We start from the raw sequence: 22,631 nt of genomic DNA, 5'->3' as shown, positions 1-22,631 counted from the left end.
AGAAACAACATGTGTGTGGTCTTAAAAACCCTTGTGCTGCTGAGCAGCTCTACACTGCTGCAATACATTTTGTTAAGCTCAGCTTCTCTAAATCATGCCATTTCTGAAAATGTTGCTCCATAACCTAGGCTTGTTAAACAGCAGCAAGAGTGGCACTGAGGCACAGGTAAAGCTTCAGTGACAACAGAAGGCTTTACAACTGCCCGTCACAAGCAAACCACATTCCTTACTGGACCACCAGCAAACGTCTCACAAGAGATGTCTGTTCATTCTGCAAAGAAGTCTTCAATGCTGGGAAGCAGCATGCCTTCATTTCAAGACAGACACTTACCAGTAGTGAGGTATATGACGTAATAAAAGCAGTAAAGAAGGTAAGGCACTTAAACAAATGAGACAAAGCCAACCATCAAAGAAAAAAAAAATAAAGCAAAGCTGTTTCTCAGCTGCAATGACTGGAGAAGGCACAGCCTAACTATGGTAACTCAGGTGATAGCTAGTACGCTGCAAGAAGCTTGTCACTCTCAGTGAAAATCACCTCTCTGGAAAGTGACACATGAAGACCTGACTTAGTTGAAGGAAAGAGGCCATCTGCCTCCCTTTTGGTTTTGTCTTTTTTTTTTTTTTAAATTCTAGGAACGAAGTTTTCCATACATAAAACCAAAAAAAAACACCAGTTAACCAGAGGACATTGATTGCTTAAGTGTTTGTGGATAAGGGCAATAAAGAGAAGACTTTAAACCACAGTTAAGGATTATCAGAAATGCCCTATGAAATCCATTAAATTGAGTAATGAAATCCATTAACTCATGTATTTAATTGGCTTTCTTTCATATCGGAATGTACTGATATTATTTACTGATATTTTTACGATATATTTACTGATATTATTTCTCACAGTTGCTACTATGAGTCTGGGCATTTGGTAGGGAGCCAGGTCCGAACCATCACACTATGATACAATGAAAAATTAAACTAGTCATACAGAGATTTGCGTGCCTGGAAGTATTTCAATTCTGTGTAATAAATGCACTTCAAACTCAAGCTACATGTTCCATAAAACACTTCATACAAAGCAGTGAAAAACATTCATATGAATAATTTCAGTCTACTGCATCATTAATCCCTACTGCACTACATTCTAAAATGTTTGTGTTTTACACTGTTGCACCTGGAAAGGTGTTGGAACAGCTCATTCTGAAGGCCATTTCTATCCACATGGATAAAAAATAGGAGTAGTCAGCAGGGATTCACTAAAGGGAAATCATGCTAACCAATCTGATCGCCCTCTACAATAGGACAACTACCTGAAGGGATGAAGGGACAGCAGTGGATATTGTCTACCTTGACTTCAGCAAGGCTTTCAACACTTTCTCTAACAATGTCCTCATAAGTAAGCTCAGCAACTGCAAGATGGACAAGCGGACAGTGAGGTGATTTGAGAAGTGGATGAATGGCAGATCTCAGAGGGCCATGATCAGTGGCACAGGGTGTAGTTGGAGGCCTGTCACTAGCGGTGTCCCCCAAGGTTCAATATTGGGCCCAGTATTGTTTAACTTGTTCATCAATTACTTGGATGAAGGGGTAGAGGCCTCCTCAGCAAATTCACTGATGATACAAAGCTGGGAGGAGTTGCCAGTACCAGAGGTATCATGCAGCCTTTCCAAAGTACCTTGACAGGGTGGAGGGAGCAGCAGAGCAGAAATGTCTGAAGTTCAACAAAGGCAAGTGCAGGGTCCTGCACCTGGGGAGAAATTACCCCAGGCATGAGTAAAGGCTGGGGTCTGACCTTCTGTGGAGAAGGACCTGGGGGTCCTGGTGGACAACAAGCTGTCCATGGGCCAGCAGTGTGTCTGTGTGGCCAAGAAGAGCAATGGGATCCTGGAGTGACTTAGGAAGAGCCAGCACATTGAGGGGGCTGATTTTCCCTCTCTGCTGTGCCCTGGTGAGGCCACATCTGGAGTGCTGTGTCCAGCTCCTGGAACTGGTCTAGCAGAGGGCAAGAAAGATGATGAGAGGACTGGAGCATCTCTTTTATGAGGAAAGGCTGGGGGAACCAGGCCTGTTCAGCCTGGAGAGGAGAAGACTAAAAGGGAACCTTATCAACGTATATAGGTATCTAAAGGGGGCAGGTGCCAAGAGGTTGGATCCAGACTCTTCTCAGTGGTGCTGAGCAATATAATGACAGGCAATGAGCAGAAACTTATGTACAGGAAGTCCCACCTGAATATGAGGAAGATGTCATTTAACTGTGCAGGTTACTGAGCACTGAAACAGGTTGTCCAGAGAGATAATGGAGTCTCCTGCTCTGGAGATAAGCCCTATGGACACAATCCTGAGTAATGAGCTGTAGGGCACCCTGCTTGAGCAGAGAGTTGGACCAGATGACTTCAAGTGGTCCCTTCCAACCTTACCTATTCTGTGATTGTGTCTTATACAATATTCTCACTCAACATATACTCCTCAGTAGGGTATACATATACTCCAAGCCCAACCTTGAAAGTAAAAGGGGAAAAAAAATTACAAGAACAGTCAATATTTTCTGAGTCCTGCATTAAAAGTATAGCAATATGGCAGAAAATAAACCCTCTGGTCTTGGGAGATCAGAGGGGCTGGGTGCCACTAGGCTTCATTTCTGATTATAACCAGCTATAGGTCTGGTTATGTTCAGTGAGATCCCAGGTGCACAAATAGTGTGGAATTTTCCTGTGTTCCAGCAAAATTCTGGGAATTTTCTCCACTGAGAAGAGCCTGTATCCATCCTCTCGGCACGCCACCCCTCTCCCACCCTTTAGATGCCCCAAAACTGGACACGGCACTCCAGATGTGCCTCACCAGGGCTGAGCGGAGGGGCAGGACCCCCTCCCTCGACCTGCTGGCAACGCTCTCCCCTTTCTAAAAAAAAAAAACGAAACTTGTTTGGGGAATATCAATTGGTTCTCCGAGAGTCATGTGTTCCCTTTGCCTCTTCCGTGGGTGCTTCCTTGGCCAGCGTCGCCGGACTCGGGATGCTGCAATGGAAAAACGGAGAGACCAGCTGGAAGGCTTTTTAAAAGACGGGGGTCTCGCTTCTTCGGCCGCCGAGCTCCCAGCACCGCCGGCCTCCCCTCGGCCGTGTGCGGTGACCAGCGGCGGCAGCGCCGGCCCCTCGGCGGGGCCGTGAGGGGAAGCGCCGCCCCCGCCGCGGCCGCGGGCGGGGCGCAGCGGGGCCATGTCGGCTCCGCGGGCCGCGGGCGCCGAGCGCGGCCGGGGGCTGGAGCCCGAGCCCGAGCCGGGCAGCTGCAGCACCCAGACGTCGCACCGGCTGCTGGCCTACAGCGATGCGCTGCTCTCCATCATCGCCACCGTGATGGTGAGCGCAGGGCGGCGGGAGCGGGGCAGGGAGGGAGGGAGGGAGGGAGGGAGGGGCAGTGCCGGAGCGGCCGGGGCCGGTCCCGCCTTTCCGGGTCGCGGCCGCGCCCGCCCGGCCCGCTCGGCGCTCCCGCGGGGCCCGGCCCGACCGGCGGCGCTGTCGCGACATGGGGCGGCGGTCCGCGAGCCCCGCGGTGTCGGCGGTGCCGGCCGTGGCCCAAAAGCGGATGTGGCTTCCGAGCTGCCCGTGGCCGCCCCGTCCGACGACACTGGCGGCCACCTGAAGTTTGTTACGTTTTTGGTGAAGCCCATGAAAAGAAACAGAATGCCATGTGCTAATAAGGTTTTTGTTATTTCAGATTTTGCCGGTGGCTCACACGAAAATACATCCTGATCAGGTAACACGTGTCTTTTGTTGTTCCTCGTGTCCTCCCAAGCAGATGTAGCATCCTCATATAGCAGTCCTGCTTCATTGCAAGTTTCAGATTTTAAAAAGCTGAAACCGATAAGTAACATTAAGCCCAGCAGAAATTTTGCATAGGGGATGACCTGGTGAACTTTGGCTGAAAAATTAAATAGCACACATTGTGACGTAAAGCCTGAATGAGCTGAATATTGTAGGCCACAGATTTTATAGTTACTTTTCTGTGAACAATGAATTGCCCGTCTGACCGAAACATCTTTCAGAAAGCATCTGCTCTTCTTGGTAATAAATCATCACTTAGAGAAGCAACTTATGTAGTGATGTCTGAGTGCTGGTGGGATAACACCATAGAGTCATAGAATTAACTGGGTTAGAAGAGACCTCCGAGATCATCAAGTCCAACCCTTGATCCAACCCCACTGTGGTTACCAGATCATGGCACTCAGTGCCACATCCAGCCTCGTCTTAAAAACCTCCAGGGACAGTGAATCCACCACCTCTCTGGGCAGGCCGTTCCAATGCCTGATCACTCTCTCTGTAAAGAACTTCTTTCTAATATCCAACCTAAACCTTCCCTGGCACAGCTTAAGCCCGTGCCCTCTTGTCCTATCGCTGATTGCCTGGGAGAAGAGACCGACCCCCACCTGGCTACAACCTCCTCTCAGGGAGTTGTAGAGAGTGATGAGGTCACCCCTGAGCCTCTTCTAAAGCCTCCTCTTCTCCAGACTAAACAACCCCAGCTTCCTCAGCCTCTCCTCATAGGACTTGTGCTCAAGTCCCTTCACCAGCCTGGTTGCTCTTCTCTGGACCTGCTCCAGCACCTCAATGTCCTTCCTGAACTGAGGGGCCCAGAGCTGGACACAGCACTCCAGGGGTGGCCTCACCAGTGCTGAGTACAGGGGAAGGATCACTGCCCTGCTCCTGCTGGCCACACTGTTCCCTGATCCAGGCCAGGATCCATTGGCCTTCTTGGCCCCCTGGGCACACTCTGGCTCATGTTCAGCTTCCCGTCAATCCAGACTCCCAGGTCCCTTTCCACCTGGCTGCTCTCCAGCCACTCTGTCCCCAGCCTGTAGCTCTCAGGGGGTTGTTGTGGCCAAAGTGCAGGACCCGGCACTTGGCCTTGTTGAACCTCATCCCATGGGAATCAGCCCAACTCTCCAGCTTGTCCAGGTCCCTCTGCAGAGCCCTCCTACCTTCTAGCAGGTCAACACTCCCTCCCAACTTGGTGTTGTCTGCACATTTGCTAATGATGGACTCAACCCCCTCATCAGCCAGCAGGCTGAGGGAGGGGATTGTCCTGCTCTGCTCTGCCCTGGGGCAGCCACACCTTGAATATTGTGTGCAATTTGGGGCACCACAATGTAAGAAAGATATTAAGCCATTAGGGAGCATCCAAAGGAGGGCAGCAAAGATGGTGAAGGGTCTGGAGGAGAAGCCATGTGAGGAGTGGCTGAGGACACTTGGTCTGTTCAACCTGGAGAAGAGGAGACTGAGAGGAGACCTCACTGGGTCTTCAACATTCTCACAAGGGGAAGTGGAGGGTCATATACAGATCTCTTCCCTCTTGTGACCAAGGACAGGACCTGAGGAAATGGCCTGAAGTTGTGTCAGGGGAGGTTTAGGTTAGATATCAACAAAAGGTCTTTACCCAGAGGGTGGTTGGGCACTGGAACAGGCTCCCTATGGAAGTGGTCACAGAACCAAGCCTAAGAGGTTCAAGAAGCATTTGGACAACCTCTCAGGCACATGGTGGAATTCTTGGCACGTCCTGTGCAGGGCCAGTAGTTGGACTGGATAATCCCAGTGGGTCCCTTCCAACTCAGCATCTTCTGTGTTTCTATAAAATCAGTACAATAAGTAAATGTAAACTGAATAAGCAAAGGTGGGAAAAGAAGATTACAGAAAATAAATTAATTCTGAAAAAACAGTTACGTTAGGAAACAAAATAATTTGAGAACGTTTACAGATTTTTTTTTTCTTTTATCACAATATATTTTTCTGCTCTTAAAAAACAGGCCTTTTGTCTCAGTCTAGGAAGCTCAAGTATGATCTGTATGCTGCATGGGTCTGTTTAAGCCACTGTAGTGGTAAGTGCCAAATTTTCAGGCACACACACCCTCTCCTTCCACCTTGCTGACAATCATCCCATGAAAACTTGTATGATGCTTCCAGTCCAGAAGTCAGTGCTGTGAAAATAAAAGAGGCATGTTGTGAAATGCGTTATCACAGTAACAGTGATGAGAGAGCACATAAGTGAATCTCAAGGTGAACAGAGTATTGGGAAGCCCTTTTACAAATCAAAGAGGTGTGTTGATACATCGTATGCCATATTTTGGCCTTAATGAACTTCTAATAAACCAATTCCTCTGCAAGGTACTGAAAAGGTTGTTGGAAGAGTACTGCATTCTTGGGAGTCCATACTGTAACATTTAACTTTTGTTTCTCTGTTACAGAAACTAGGTGAAAGTGTTCAGCAACTTCTTCTAGCAAAAATTGCGGTCTACTTGATGACCTTCTTAATAGTTACAGTGGCATGGGCAGCTCATGTAAGGTAAGAAGAATGTGTTTAACTCCAAAGTTGAGGACAAAGTAATTTTTAATAGTACAGGAGATAACCAGGTGTCTGATACATTTCTGTCTTGCTGACATACTTCTGAATTGTCTGTTGTTAAAAAATGTGGAAAAATCATTGTAAAGAAATGCTGCCCTTAGCATTGAATAACTACTCTTACATCACTGACATAGCGAGACAGAGAAAAACAAGCATATATCTTTTTACTTTTAATTTTACTTCATATTTTAGATGCAATTAAACTTCTAATTATGCTGAAACAGTGTGACTTTGTAACTTGCATGCTCCAGAAGATAGGAACTGATACAATACAGCTGCACAAAAACTTGTCTCTCTGTCCTCAGCCCTGCTTCTCACAAATCAATTGTAATGTTGCAGATTCTGCATTTTATAGAGCTGTGGACACACTCCCACCTTCTCTGTCTTGGTAGTTAAAAAGGAATTGACATGCAGGTATCATAGTGGAACCACGGCAGTTTTTGTTGGGATTTTTAAGTTTACAAATGTTACTGTGCAAGTGGATTGACTGCTTTGCAGTCAAGGTGTGCAACCTGCAATTCAATATTTGGAGCCGATACCTCACATTGATGCTTTTATCACATTGCTTTTGTTTGCTTGCATGAGTAAATGCTGAGGCATAGTCTTCGTTTAGTTTGTTTAGTTTAGGGTTTTGTGGAAGGTGATTGATTCTGTTGATTCTAAGTGACATGGATGAGGAATTTATTTAACAAGGTGTGGGGAAGTTTGCAAGCAAAGCTTTACTTTGTGTGATAATAACTGTGCTTTGTCTCAAGATAAATAATTTTAAGCCTTACCATTCTGAAAATACTCTGTCATTCAAATGGAAACTGGGTTCTTAATAACTGCTCCATGACTGACCTTGACTGTATCTCACTCTTCAGATTTTTCTAACAAATTACTCACATGTTTGAGGTAAATGAATTTTGGTAGCTTGTATTAATACTTCTATTAATACCCAAAATACTTGTATTAACTCTGGAGCAAAGGAACTGAGGTTCCCCTATACTATCATAAATGTACAATTTATATGTAGTATTGTAAAATAGATTTGGGGAGTTGGCTTGCTCATGATACCTTGCCTTGCCTTGACAGGTTGTTCCAGGTCATAGAGCTTATAGATGATGTCCTGGCTCTTCTGAATCTGGTAAGTCTTGTCAGACACGGTGGATGTTTAACTGGCAAGTACAGGTCACTTTTTCTTAAGTGTGACTGTGAATATACAAAAGTTTTTAGTTTAAATAGCATCACTCTGCCAAATTCCCAAGTCAGGAAGATACAAAGGTCTCTAATTCCTCCTTTCCAAGGTAACTGATTGATAAGTCACTTGCTTTTAACTTCCAAATGTTTTACTCTAAGCCAAAAGAACCTCTGCACCAGGTTAGTCTGAGTATTTTTCTATACTGTTTAAAAATGTGCTCTCTGACACACAGTTAATTTGATTTTGTTAATAAAAGCTCTGGTTAAGCTCCATGAGATAACACTACAGGAAGTTCTTTTAGAGGACTAGCTCAAGGCCTGTAATTCTTACCTAATGTAGCTTTCAAAGCCAAGCATTTCTTTGTGCTTGAGGTGCTGTTTTTAGTTTCTTTGTTTGTTTTAAATTTTGGTTTTTTACTTATGAAATATTTGCAATCAGAGATTAATGTTCTTGACAAATCAGAAACACCTATTTAGAAGGTATGATACATTTACCACTGCTAAGAAGTCTGTTAAAAACCATAGCAAAACTTTTACCTTTGGTATAGGTAAAAAAACTGTAGTGTTTTCTAAAATCAGCCTGTACGGTTTGGATAGCAAACATGAAAGGTGGGTACAAAACTATCCATTTGTTGTAGTCAAAGCTCAGCAACTTCAGAAATGCGGGTATTTTTCATGATGCAGCACAAGCTGATCTGTTTGATCCGTTTGTATTTTCTGGACACATCTTCAATGAGGGCATTGCTTGCTTTGTATTTTTCCCTAGTGTTTCAGTTTGCTTTTTTCTGTTTTAGGCTTGTATGATGATCATAACCTTCTTGCCATATACAGTAAGTACTTTTCTAAAATGTGATATTTGTTTAAATTACAGTTTGTTTTTTTTTTCTTTACTTGTTTGGAGAAACTTTACCAAAGTATTCAGAAACTCAGGAAAGTGTTACTGTAATATTAACCCTGAATCCATTATAATAGTAAGACTCACTTCTTTAAAATTCCTGAGGATATGTTATAACCTTCAATTATTGTATGTTTTAGACCTGGCAGAAAATGAGTATTCTAGAAGAAAATGATTGTCATAGAAAGTCATAGTATCATAGAACCATAGAATAGTATGGGTTGGAAAGGACCATTAAAGGCCACTTAATCCAAGCCCCTGCAATGATCAGGGGCATCTTAAACTAAACAAGGTTGCTCAAAGCCCCTTCCGACCTGACCCTGTGTGTTTCCAGGGACTGGGCAACCTGTGCCAGTGCTTCAACAACCTCATGGTAAAAAATTTTCTTTTAAAAGAGCAAGTGTATTGAAAAAGGTCAAAGTTGTCTGATGAGAATTTTGCCTTTAGTAAGATAAATAAAACTGTTATTTCAGACTCCTCTTTGGATGATAGAACATTTTCCTTTCATGATCTAGACAGAGTTTGTGGTATTGCTTTTGACTTAAACAGCAAGGTTGATTCTGGCAGCTGATGTTCATTTTTTAAATCTGAACAGTTTTTGGTCAGATGACCTAAAATAAATATTTGCAACTGAACACTATATTAACAGAATAAAATAGTTGCTTAAAATGCATCTTGACTGTTATATGTGTAAGATGGGCACCTGTTTCTCTGTGGATATATCTATGTTAAATATTAGTCTGCAAAAAATAAGGCTGTGGTCAATAAAGCAGTCTTTATCTGCAAGAGCACATAATTTTAACTTTGCCTTGAAGCTGAAATAATTTTCAGAAAGCTGTCAATGTTACTTTAATACTACACCCTGCTTTCCCTCCCCCCCACAAGAAAGGTGCTGAAATTGATACAAGGGAGAGCCACAGAGAGAGGATACTTTTTTGAATCTTTTAATTTGTTTAGTATCAACAAGTTTCACAGCTATGAAGGTCATGTCCACCAAAAACAGTTAAACTTTATGCTCAGCTACAGGCCAGTCTGTGGTTATTATGGAGACATAGTGTCAGAGTGGTTAAGGTTGAGCAGTATCAATACCAGAGCAAAGCCATCTCTCCAGATGCCTTTGGCTGGGATGCCTGCATTTATTTGTGGCTAGAAATTGCATTTAGTGGAATTATGTTGAAATGCAAATTATTGTTTAGGTTTTTGAGTTTCAGTTTTGAATGAAGAGTGCTTCCATTTCTCTGCTGTTATTCCTACATTATTTCTTAATTAAATATTTGATCTAGTTGCATTTATTTTCCAGTTTTCCTTAATGGCCTCCTTTCCAGATGTACCTTTTGGCATCTTCCTGTTCAGTGTCTGTGCTGTTGTCATTGGCCTTATACAGGTATTGGAGCCATCCATTTACATTTTTGCTTTTAAATAGACTTCCATGGGTAGAAGTAAAACAAAGTTTCTTGTCTAGGGGTATAAATTGCTAAATGTGTTGTTTGTACAGCATTCTTTTTCAAAGTTGTGCCTGTTGTGATAATACAGTGTCTGTATGTAAGATGAAAGTTTGCATTTCCACTGTCTTGTGAAGCTGTTTTATCCAACAAAATCAGCTGATCTCCACGGAGTTCCTTTCCTACTCTTTCTAAAAATGCCCGGGAGAAATTGCAGTTTACTTTTCTTGCTGAGGTTCTTTCTGAACTGTGCAGTGGTGGATGAGGGAACTCACTCTTTCAGCCTCAGTCCAGTGGCACTGTTTTTCTCCTGGTCTTTGTCACATTCTGTTCCTTATTACAGAGGTCCTCATTCCTCTTCGTGTTAAGACCCACGGTCATGATAGGCTCTGCAGGGGAGACTAAAATCTTGATGTACAGTGCATTGTGAAATCTCAGAGTTTCTAAGACCAACCTTCCATATGGGAGTGAAGAACAAGTTTGATGTTGTTTTGGCATTTGTTGACTTATAACTTTACGTTTTGTATTTGAAATGCTGCATATGCTTATACGTAATAAGTTCGGTAATTCTCTTCTCCTTGCAGGCTGTGATAGTAGCGTATGGATTCTATCACCCACACTTACTGAATCAACAGATACAGGACTCTGAAAATCAGAATTTCTATAAACGTCATATCTTAAAGATCATCCTAAGAGGACCAATTTTATGCTTTTTAGCAGCCATCTTTTCTTTTTTCTTTATTCCTTTGGTAAGTTCTCCCAGTTAGCCAAAAACTTTGATGCAGCAGTTTATATTAGTTGCCTTTAGGACTGTGTATGAAGATAATGATGCCCATGTTAAATATGCAGACTTTCTCAGTTGCCTGTTCTGTGATACTGTGGCTGCTATTTTGCATTGTGTGTGTTCAGTCCAGACCTGTCGACCTGTAACTTGATCCATTAATTCATATAGTTTAAAAAGATTATTCTGCTACAAAATTAACCTTGCTTGCTGCACCTGATTTTTTTCTTTTAAACAGACCAGTTAGCCAACCTGCATCTCAAAACAAATAATTTTGGCTAAGGCCTGCGCTTTCCCAGCCTTTTTGTCTTCCATCTTTATTTATTGGCAGTGAGTTGCTCCTACTTAGTAATAGCTTTTATTATTTTTTCAGAATCCCTACTTGGAACTGAAATCTAGTTTTTGAATGTCTCCTGAGCCTCTGTTCCTCTTGTTCTTTAGGAAAAGGTGGATTTAACTGAATTTTGAGAAAGATTCCACAGAATTGGCATTGTTTAAATAATACTCACATTTGGGAGGAATCAGGTTGCAGCTGGTGAAAGGGGCAGTTATGAGTCCAAAGGTGAAAAGGCATAATTTTATCTGAAAATGTTCAAAGTAGTCATCCCTACATTTTTTGTCAGCAGAATTATTTCCCTGCTTTTAGTTTGCTTCATTACTGGTACTAAATTAGCTATCAAAATGCAGTATTCAAGATGTGCATTTTCATTTCAGCTGAGCTTTTTTCAGGTTTTAAAGTCAATATTTGTTTTTCTCTATGTGATTGTATCTAAGATTGAGAGTAATAGTTTCATATGAAACTTGCAAGGTAATTTATATTTTTGTAACTATATTTAAACTGTTGATTTTCTTTTCCACAGTCTTATGTACTTCTTGGACTTGTAATCATTTTTCCACATCTCACTCGATTCATTAAATGGTGTAAAACCAAAATTGTTGGTAAGTAATTAACAAAATTCGAAGGAGTATATTCAAATTAGGTTGTCAACATGTTATCCAAACAACCTGTAATGAAGTTATTTTAGTTCTGCTTCCATTTTCAGTCTTGTAATGTAGTAATTTCGGGGCCTATTGATGTGCTTCCAAAGAGTTTCTCCCCTGCTCCCTGGTTTTCCATATTTGTGATGAGATTTATGTAAGGCACAACACATTTAAAGATGAAAAAGGTGAAAAACCTCTCTGGTTTGTCTGAGTCTGCACATGCATGCAGACACAAGTACATGAATGATGTCTGCAGGCTGTCCATCCCTTTTCCCTCCTAAAAAAGGAACATGGGGATGGAAGAATATAAGGAAGTAAGCGCTCTGCTGTCATCACTTTCTTCCCTACAATGCTGAATAGTCACACATTTTCAAACTGGCAAAAGCTGCACTTGTAAATCATACTTTTTCAGGATAACTAACTGTTCAGGATGTTACATCTCATTAAGTGCTATGGTCTAGAGGGGTGCCTTCATGCATGGCTTGAGTCAGCCTAAATCCATGCTTCTTTCCCTCATGCTCCTTGCTTATGTTCCTTCTGCCCTCCTTGTGTCAGGACTAACAATAGCACAGCCGTGCCAATAGCCTGAGCTGCTCCTAAACCCTGCTGAGAAAGAGGTTGCCAGTGCCAAAATAAAGGAGAATGGGGTATCATGCAACCTCTCAGCTGAAAGGTGCAGTGGCAGAGCAGTATAAACTGACCACAGAAACACTGAGCAGACCATGACTTTGGAATCGACACTCACATGGTGGGGCAGAAGAGTAACAACCTTTGTGCTTCTACTGAGTGCAAGTCCATCTGTTTGCAGTGCAAAGGGGAGCATGCTTTTGACTCCCCCATGTGGCAGCAGTAACAGGGAGGTAGAAATGCTCTGAAAGGATGAAGCCAGACTCTCAGGGCCCGAGAATAGACACATAAAAATATTGTCCATGTTTATTGCAACGGGGATGCTGCTGCAGTTTGCAGTCAGGTCATGTCTGTGAACGCCTCACCCCGTCAGATGGCCGGCATAAATTACTACTTTACTGAATTTCTTGTGATTACGCTTGCTTTGTATTCAGTTCCTCTTCCTGCTTCCTCTGGAAGGTCAAGCTTTCTCTTTGTCCAACCTAGAGTCCTGCAGCAGTGCATTTTGGCTAGCTAGTTGGTCCAGAGTCTGGTCTTTAGAGATGGGTTTGACTTTTCCTGTAAAAGCTCCACCTTTTGACCACAGACTTGATTTATTTTAAATTTTATATCCCAGTTTATATCCCAGTTCAGCCACCAGGGAGTATCTTCAGCCATAAGTTCTTCACACTGTCATAGAGGACCTACAGCTGTTAGGGCTTCCCGAGGCACAGCATCTGATTTGTTTTGTTCAGTGACAGCTTTGAGTCATTATTTGCTTGGAGGACATTGTTTGCCATACAGTTTAAAGGACAGGGCTTTTTTTATGCCTGAAGTGCTTGTCTTGAAAGAAACATGAACTTCAGGGAGAGGCACAGATGCAGAAAAAAGGTGGAGTGACTGACCTCTGTGAATGACTGGCACCCTTCTTCCTACAGAAAAATTTTGGCAGGTGGGGAGAAAGAGGAAGGGAGGTCACCACAGGTTGTTGAACTATCTTGTTTTATACTTCCTTCTTCTTTCATTATTAAGCATGTGAATTTGTTTCCAGGTCAGAGAGATGAAGAGGAGGAACACCACAGCTTAGAAACCTTCACTTTTTACCTCAGTGAGCCTCTGAGTAAGGAACGGGTAGAAGCATTCAGTGACGGAGTCTATGCTATTGTAGCAACCCTGCTCATTTTGGATATATGGTAAGGCTTTGTGCTGCTTCCTTCACTTCGTATTGTTAAATGTATTAACTTTCGTCTGTATGTAATATTTGAGGAAATAAAGTCCATCAGACATTGTCTGTGACTTCTAAAATCTGCAGTGGTTACTTCAGGTATGATTTTCTGGAAAGATACAGAATACAAACCAAAGATACTTCTGACGTCCATGTTGTAGCAGTAGTGATCATCAGTTTATGTAATACGTGTTGGGATGTGGAGTTTCGAAGAAAAAAGCTTTCTCATTTGCTCATTTATATTTTCAGATGAAAGGGTTTTATCAACAAAACCTGTTTAGTCACTTTGGCAGCTTTATTACATTAACACAAAGGAATGCCAACTTACATTTGGATTTCCTTTTAGATCTAATTTCTTTGCAGAGCTGTTATTTGAAACGCTTTTAAGTTAGAAATTATAATGGATGCCTGTTGTTCCCTACTCACTCAGAGTAAAGCAACTCAGTTCAGTGGTGCTCCAGGTGTGGTTTTATAACAGTAATATGTAAAGTAAAGTAAGTTTTCTCTCCGCAGTGAAGACAATGTCCCTGATCCCAGAGAAGTTGAAGAGAAGTTCCATGGCAGTCTTCTTGAAGCTTTAAGTGAATATGGGCCAAACTACCTTGCTTACTTCGGCTCATTTGTTACAATCGGTCTCCTGTGGTTTGTCCATCACTCCCTTTTCCTTTATGTAACAAAAGCTACCCGATTAATGGGACTGCTTAACATACTTTCATTATCTTTCATTGGTGGGCTTCCACTAGCTTACCAGCTGACCAGTGAATTTGCAGAGAAGTCTCATAATGAAATAGAAGCCATTCAGGTCAGCTGTGTTATCACCTTCTTTGCCAGCATATTTCAGTTTGCAATATGGACTACAGCCCTCCTCAATGAAAGGGAAACCTTGCATCCGTTTGCTAGATACGGTGGCAGGGAGCATGCCTTTATGTTTGCCAAGCTGGCTCTCTATCCTTGTGTAAGCCTTGGGGCCTTCTTTCTAACGTGCTTGTTAAGTGAATTTTCCACAGCAATTTTCCATCTTATGCAGATTGTAATCCCATTTGCTTTTCTTGCCTTGCGCATTTTTGTCAGAATTTCTTTAACTGTTGTAAAGGCCATGATGTCTCTCTCTAGACGGAAGGTTGTGTTGTTAGAAGAAGAAGAGGCATGTTTGTCTCCTACTGAAACGCTGTCCTAAATTTCCACGCAGTGCATGTGAAGTTATGAGATTAACTTTAGTTCTTCTAACTCACATTATCTTCATGTGTGGATTATATTGATCTAAACCAAAGCCTGCGTTGACCATAACCAGGGCATATTTAAGTTTTAGCTGGCCGTGCTCGAGACCCCTTTTCCAAAATCTGCTTTTGAAAATATTGGGCAAATAAATAGGGGATACAAAGACAAGCATGTTCTGTTTCCTTTAGAGTTACTCTACAGGAAAAAATGCTACTTGACATGTAACTGCAGTGATGGTCGATTAAGAAATGCACAAATGGGTACCCAGCAAAATGGTAACCAAACACCAGAGTAGAAGCTGGTTGTGCTACTGTAAGATAAGAAGTGAGGTATGAAAGACAATGGAGACCTCTGGATTTCTGGAAAGTGCATCATGGTGGAACAATTGTGCATATGGGTTGCTGGTCTTCTCTTTTCTTTTTTTCTTTTTTTTTTTTTTCTTTTTCTTTTTTTTTTTTTTTTTTTTTTTCCCCTCCCAAATGGTTACAATGTCTGTTCTGCATAGTTACAAACTGGGGATAGCATTTGGAAACCTACCTGTGTTTGAGTGGCTCTGTGTGTGAGTTCAGATGGCAGTTGCAATTGTGATAGCAGTCTTCCAGGCTACCTGAACACAAGTTCCTTGGGTATATTTGCTCTTTTTAAAAAAGGATATATGTAACAAATGAGGATTCATGTGGCTTTGCCACAGTCCAAGGTTTCAACTAATTTTGATAACCTCCCAGGGAAAAGGGCTATGAGACTAAAGGTAAATTTGTTTGCTGTCCTGCAGCAGCAGCTCATCTGAAAAGTTTTGCATTTCTCAGGCCTTTTGTGTCTGTTTTCCTATCACTTGAATGGAACATCCTTCTGTTATTCTGAAGGCATGATGTCATATTCAAAGAGAGTATTAGACTGCCACATATGAGAGTATCCCATCAGGTAAGGGAGTTGAGCTTTTTCCTGAGTAGTGGCTAACTAAAGGATCTGAGCCTCAGGAAGACAGCAGAAGAAACTAACCAAAACTAACCCTCTAGAAATTCCAGTCTCTGGTTTGGTGGATCTTCTTTTTACCCTTATGTGCAGTTTGATAAGCTTTACGTTTATCAAGTCATCTAGCCTCTGGCTGCCCTGGAAGCTGTTACATTTCGTTTTGGGAGAGCCATTGTTTTGTATCTTGAACTGTCTTAGTGCCTGACAGCTTTAATGCCATATTTAAAGGCATTTGGGGAATTTTGTTGTTCATACAAAAAAAAAAAAGAAAAAATACTGTGGCGAAGTATGCCTGAAGAAATTATAGGTGAAAACAAATTCGGATGTCTCATTTCAGTTGAGATCAGTCTTGAAAGCACTTGTGCTTTTGGTTTGAAGCACCTTGATACCTGTATGTAATTGTAAATATTACAAACTTCATGTGAAGAGAGTATGTTCAGCTATTCAAGGGGATTTATACCTAGTTGAGGTTAAACAACTTCCATTGTGTTGTGTGTAGCAGGATTTTTCTGATACTTAATGAAAGCACTTTTGGTTCTGTATGGTTTTGTCTCTAATGTGCAGCAGGCACATAATAAGTAGTGAATATGTGTATTTGTAATAAATGTCAATCAGTGAAATCAGTGAAAAAACAAAGCTTGTAGCTCTTTATTTCTGCTCTACAGGTGAAACATATCCAGTGTTTACAGTTATGTTAGATGGTGGGAGGTTTTTCCTTCAAAATCATCAAAAACCTCAGTTTTATGATTTTGTATAAAAACACACAAATGCTTTTAATATGATGTGAAGAAGTGTTGATTCTATTTCTGTTGGTCCTTGAAGAAAATGAGAACACAAACTGAATCTGACCAGGAAGTTTCACTACAGTGTTTACAAGGATGAAGTGAATTGTAATGTATAAATACTACAAGGAACTGTATTTGCTAACTAATGCATTTCTTCTTTTCATACCACTTGCAAATAAGTATTTTGTTCTGCAGAAAGAACAATTTTATTTTTTCTTGTAGTCAAGACACCATTATTCAAACCAAATTTGGTAGTATCTAAAAACTTAAACTTGAGGGCAAACTTGATGTGAGACTTTGTGTAAAGACAGCTGATTTAGGATCATTGTGATAGCTTTGGTATGTTCTTGAGAAACAAACTGCACTTACTTGAATTGTGTCGTTCTCAAGCAGAACATTCCCAAATCTAGCAGTAACTAGCTGTTCTTTAGAGATTTACTAAATATCACAGTCTCTAGGAGAATTAAAGTGAAATACAACGATTATTACAATCCCAGAATCACAGAATGGATGACACTAAAAGAGACCATCTAGTCCAACCCTCCAGTTTAAAGTAGGGCGGGCTAGACCTGGTTTCAAAGGTCTGTGTCGGGTCATACTGAGCATCTGCACAGAGACACACCAACCACTCAACAGCAGGTAGGGTCCAGCCATCTACCTAGGACTGCCACTGTAACCCCTAAACCACTAAACCCCATCACCCAGTGCCAGATCCAGACACCTCTTTGAACACCAGGGATGGTGGCTCCACCGCCTCCCTGGGCAGCCCATTCCGACACCTCACCACCCAGAGTGGTGATAGATATTTTTCTATTTTCAAACGGGTCGACCCGTTTGAATGTCCAATTGCTCTCGGGACTTTAAAAAAAAAAAAAAAAAAAAAAGTGTGGTTTTGTTTTGTTTGTTTTCATCCCCTGCGCCCCGGGACCTCCTCGAGTGCCGGGATCGCAAACCCCCGAGGGCGCAGCACACGCAGTTCCCGGCCGCCCGCTCACGGCTTCTCTCCTCCCCTTCCGCCCGCCGCCGTCATTCCGGCCTCCGCCGCCGCCAGGATGGTCCCACCGGTGCAGGTCTCGCCGCTCATCAAGGTGAGGCCGGCGGGCTGCGGGCCCCGGGGTCCCAGGTGTGCGGGGCCGCGGGCCGTGCCGGGGGGCTCGGCGGGCCGGGCCGGGGGGGCTCGGCGGGGGCCGGCGGTGCGTGTGGGGCTGAGCGAAGGGCGCGTCCTTGTCTCTCGTCCCCGCAGTTCACCCGCTACTCGGCGCTGCTCGTGGGGATGATCTACGGCAAGAAGCGATACGGTGAGTGCGGCCTCCCCGCGGCCGCCGCCAGCGCCGGGCCCCGCAAGGGCACCTTGAGGCGGCCCGGCCGCCATTTCCCCCCGCCCCTGCCGCGGCCCTGCCGGGCCGGCCCCGCCGGGCTGAGCCCGCAGATCCCTGCGGGTTTGTGCCTTCGTGCCGGCAAAAAATCGGGCTGCTCCTCCTTCCCGAGCGAGCCCGCGGGTGCGGGAAGGTGGGTTTTAAAGCGAGCGTGTCGCTGGCAGACTACCTGAAGCCGATTGCTGAGGAAGAGAGAAGAATAGAGGCGGAGGAGAAGAAGAAGCGTGAGGAGCTGGAGCGGATTGCAAAAGAGATCGCAGAAGGTAGTCCCTCGGTTTGGTTTGTGCATCCCACGTTCGGCTGCTGGACTGCTGTGCTAGCGCAGTGCTTTTAGGAGAAGTTGAGGCTTTCAGCTAATCCGTGGAGGCAGTGCTGAGGGTGATGTGAGGGGAAAACAGTGCTGCTGTTTAGTGATGCCTGCATTTAGAACAGCTCATCAGAGGTAGCGTTAAAAATGCTTCTGAAACTAGTCAGGACCTGTTAAATGGCTGTCTGAATTTCCAGTGCTGCTTATCCTGTGAGGAATAACTGGATCTGTATAATGACCGTAGTGGGATGCCCCTTATTCAGCCGTAGGCAAGAAACTTACAGTCCCTCTTCTCCGTGCAGTGCAGGAACCTCATAAGTATGAATGATCATCCAAACTAGAAGCCATAGGCAACTGCATGTAATTGCAACGCCAGAATTTTAAGCAGTGTCACAGGCGTAGTGTTAGAGGTCAGCTTTATTTGTGGCATTTCTCGTGAGAAGTGAGTGTGCTGGAAGGGATCAGTTCATATTAGTACTGCTGCTTTTTTCTCATTCCCTTCCACCCTGTAATATTCCTGCTGCGGCATTGTTGCCCTGGCCCTTAGGATTATTTCTTTGGTCCTAACAGGATTCCTTCCCTGCTGCCTTACAGTGGAGTGTGCTCTCTAGCTTGGATTCAGCAAGTTTTTGTTGGGTGGAATTAAGTGTTTAAGAAGAGACAGAAAACTGATTAATAGCTCAAGCTGTTCTTGATGCAGCTCCATGCTCAGTAACTCTTTCCATAGAAACCAGTGTCATTTGCCTTGTCCTGAACAAAACACTGTAAAATTAAATGAACTACACGTACAGAAAATCAAATATGCGTTTGGGTGATTGTATCACCTGCTAGAGATAAAGCCATTTTGCATGGCTGTTTTGCCATCTCAAATACATAGTCCCCATTGGTCATGGACTAAATAAATGGGTCTTTTAGATGTTCTCTAGCTAGGTTAAACTTTCGTAATTTTGGAGGTAGAGGCCGTGCTGTGGTGCTATCAGTCTACTTAAAAATGAAATTTTCTGATTATTTCTATAGAACCTTTAATCTCTTTAAAAGTGGCATAAAGGTGACAGGTCTGTGTTCCCAGCAATGGTTTTGGTGTGTTTTTTTTCAGAAAAGCAATTGTTAAACTTTCATTGAATGCAATGTAGTTGCTGAAGATTTTTTCCTTACAGATGGATAACTGGACATATCTGTAAGGATACCTTTTTCTGGGCTTATTTGACTTGTCAGTTCAGAAAGTTGTCTTTTACCAACGCGTAAACTTAAAAGGGCCTTTACCCCAAAGTATGAATTGCAGTTCTGTCTAATAAGCAGAAGCGGGAATCAAAAACTGACTAGAAAGAACTTACATAAAAGTAGCCTTTGATTCCACTAATGTTTTTCATATTTTAGTACTAATGCATGGGATTGGCCAGTGTCCTAACGATGTTTGTTTTTTCTTCTCTTACAGCAAGTGAAGATTCCATATTGAAATGAAGAAAAGATCTGGTTTGAATTTCACACATGGAAATACATGGCTAGGCTGTGAACTGTCCAATGGTTTCTGAACTGTGCATGATATTCTATCAATAAAGTACTTACTACACTTCAGTTGGTATTTTTTGAGTGAGTTGCCCAGAACAGCACTAGATATACTTAAATATAGACATACAGTTAGGCTTGATTGGGGAGTTCTGTAGAAATCACAGAATGTTAAGGGGTTGGGATGGATCTTAATGATCTAGTCCCAACTCGCCCTGCCATGGGCAGGGACATCTACCACTAGACCAGGTTGCTCAAGGCCTTGTCCAGCCTGGCCTTGAACACTTACTGGGTTGAGACATCCACAGCCTCCCTGGGTTCCAGTAACTCACCAGCCTCAAAGGTGTTAAATCAGTTAAGGAATTGCTGACCTGAAAGGACAGTGATCCCAGTCTTCTGGCTAGCTGACTATATGGTTAGATGGTACTGTTTTGGGAAAAAGAATAAAATTACTTTTGTCACCTGGCTGGTGTAGTATCAATCAGAAAGTCAGTGTTCTCCTCAGACTCTCACCCTGTGTTAGGCAGTGGGAGTGATCACCACAGCAAGAGGAAGGAGGGCAGAGCAGGCTGCCCAGAGCTCAGGGCTGGACATGCTGTGGCTGGACAGATCAGAGGACGGTGGGAGCAACTGATGAAGCATCTCATCAAAGCCTCTGAGGAGCAAAGAGTTTCCTACCACCAGCCACTCCTTTCTGGAGCATTGTGTTTTGCCATCAGTGGTTCCCCTGGATGAGCCAGCCCGGGAATCAAGGCATCAGGGACTGTCCAAGGATACCAGAGGTGAATGATGAGTGCTGCCCTGCACTTTATTCTTGGATAATCTGAGGCTGTAGCTTGCTGTTGTCTGACTGGTCCTTTCATCACACCCTGCCCCTCCTCTCAGCTGCAGTAGTGTAGATGTGCTGCTTCCTAGGGGTCTGCAAGGACTATTTCTGCCTCCTGTCACAGCTCCTTCCCCTGGAAGGGCAAGTAACCGATGGCTGACCAGCAGGGATGCAACTTCTGCACGGAAGACCGGCAAGAACTCTGCAGCCCCTGAGAATCAGCTGCAGGGAAAAAAATTTACCTACAGATTGTATCCTATCAGAAACTGATACGGTTTATCGTGGGGAAAAAAAGGAGAATTAAAGGTCTTGCCTTGCTGTTTCCCTTATTGCCATCAGGTTGCTGCGTGTGGCTTGCCACAGCAACATGAGGGGCAGTCAGCTACAGAGCAGCAAGGACGTGAGACCACTGACCTACAGAAATACTCCAACAAAATGTGTGGCAGGGCTGTGTCCTCTCCTGGGGGTGCTGAAGGTCTGCAAGCAGGTAGAGGAGCAGGAGGAAGGGAACAGAGAATCTTGTGGAGACAGCAGGGAGGCTTGCCCTGTCCACACCAGTGCAGCTTCCTGCTACGACATCTCCACTGCTGTGTGACTGCAGGGCTGCCCTTTTCCTAAGGGAGCGTCAGAGACCCCACTGCTCCCATGGAAATGGTCCATCCTTGGGAAACAGCCTACTCCACTGGCACTGCACCCTGCATGTCCATGGACACCCCTCTGCAAGTGTGCATGGTCCCCTTTGGAAATACACAGCAGCATGCCCACCCCAACGCTGTGTGGGACAACTTGTGCTCCCACATGCACGTGGGCACGAGGGGCACTGCCACCCACATCCCTGTGTCCTGCCAGCGCTGCTGGGTGTGCTGTGCAGGCACCCCGTGCTCCTTGTGTGAGAAGCCCTTCTGGGGCAGCCTGCAGTGCTCTGAGCACTTCACACGGGGCACAGAGGGCAGGAATATTAGTCTCCAGGCTTCATTTCCCAGAAAACATTTGAGAACATAAGGAGCTTTTCTCAGTGTTTAAGTGTACAGGGTCTTATGGTGATCTTCAAAATCTCACTGCTTCCCACTCTCCGACACAATGACCTTGTGGCATTTTCTCACCAAAAAAAAGGGAAGAAAATTACTTGTTTGGCTTCATCTGTTCTATGATAAAAGCTTCCTGCAGGGTTCTCTTCTCTTGTGAGACCCGTCTTGGAGTACTGCATCCAGATCTGATGCCCTCAACATAAGAAGGACATGGAACTGTTTCCAGAGGAGGGCCATGAAGTTGGTAAGAGGACGGGAGCACCTTCCCTATGAAGACAGGCTGTGAAAGCTGAGGCTGTTCAGCCTGGAGAAGGGAAGGTTGTGTGGAGACTCACAGCAACCTTGCAGTATCTGAAGGGGCCCCCACCAGGCAAAAGCCAGAGAGAGACTCTTCATCAGGAGCTGTAGTGTTAGGACAAGGAGTAAGGGGTACAAGCTGAAAGAGGGGAAATTTAGGTTCGATATCAGGAAGCAATATTTTACTGTGAGGGTGGTGAGACATTGGAGCAAGTTGCCCAGGGAGGTTGTGGATGACACAACTCTGAGGGTTTTCAAGGCCAGGTTGGATAATGCCTTGAGCATCCTGGTCTAGTGGGAGATGTCTCTTCCTGTGGCAGAGAGGATTGGGACTGGATCATTTTGAAAGTCCATTCCGACTCCTCACATTCTACAGTTGTATTATTCTTAATGAAGCTGAGACATACAGCATGGAGTCATTACTGGAGGCGTATTTAGCTTTCATGCAAGTGGACAAGTTTCTGTATTTTCCTGAAAGACAAATTGCCTCTCACGGAATTGCTGCATAGTGATAGAGGATTACATCTTGCTTACTACACTGGGACACAGATAAATGATGACCAGGTGCCATAGCTCTAGTTTTCCTTTTACTTGCAGTATTTTTGTAATGCAAAACAAGATACTGAAGGGTAAAGCCCTGAAAGGTAGCAGGAGCAACAGAAGAAGAAGAAAATCCCCAGCAAAACAGATCTCCAAACAATTTAAAAAAAAGAAAGATGGAGAGAGAAAGAGAAAGGAATAGAGAAGGTTGTCTCTACCGTTACAGGAGTGTAAGTAAATGCTGTAATATGTTTACATGAATAAACATGAAAATTAACTTT

The 22,631-nt window shown here is 43.7% G+C and overlaps 2 protein-coding genes across 2 annotated transcripts; both read left to right on the top strand.

Moving 5' to 3' along the window:
* The first annotated feature begins 3,167 nt into the window (after window positions 1-3,167).
* On the top strand, window positions 3,168-15,182 carry TMEM175 (transmembrane protein 175). Its single transcript, XM_050329175.1, has 10 exons — window positions 3,168-3,349; window positions 3,708-3,746; window positions 6,229-6,326; window positions 7,461-7,512; window positions 8,360-8,395; window positions 9,761-9,844; window positions 10,487-10,651; window positions 11,544-11,622; window positions 13,322-13,463; window positions 14,009-15,182. Exons 1-10 carry the CDS (start codon window positions 3,209-3,211, stop codon window positions 14,670-14,672), a joined length of 1,500 nt encoding a protein of 499 aa, XP_050185132.1. The 5' UTR covers window positions 3,168-3,208; the 3' UTR covers window positions 14,673-15,182.
* A 2,219-nt stretch (window positions 15,183-17,401) lies between these two features.
* On the top strand, window positions 17,402-19,728 carry ATP5ME (ATP synthase membrane subunit e). Its single transcript, XM_050329176.1, has 4 exons — window positions 17,402-17,558; window positions 17,714-17,768; window positions 18,011-18,109; window positions 19,589-19,728. Exons 1-4 carry the CDS (start codon window positions 17,523-17,525, stop codon window positions 19,612-19,614), a joined length of 216 nt encoding a protein of 71 aa, XP_050185133.1. The 5' UTR covers window positions 17,402-17,522; the 3' UTR covers window positions 19,615-19,728.
* The last annotated feature ends 2,903 nt before the right edge of the window (window positions 19,729-22,631 follow it).

Source organism: Myiozetetes cayanensis, unplaced genomic scaffold, assembly GCF_022539395.1.
Source record: "Myiozetetes cayanensis isolate MyiCay16 unplaced genomic scaffold, myiCay2020 scf4, whole genome shotgun sequence".
NCBI lineage: Eukaryota > Metazoa > Chordata > Aves > Passeriformes > Tyrannidae > Myiozetetes > Myiozetetes cayanensis.
This window is presented reverse-complemented; position numbering and strand designations above follow the sequence as displayed.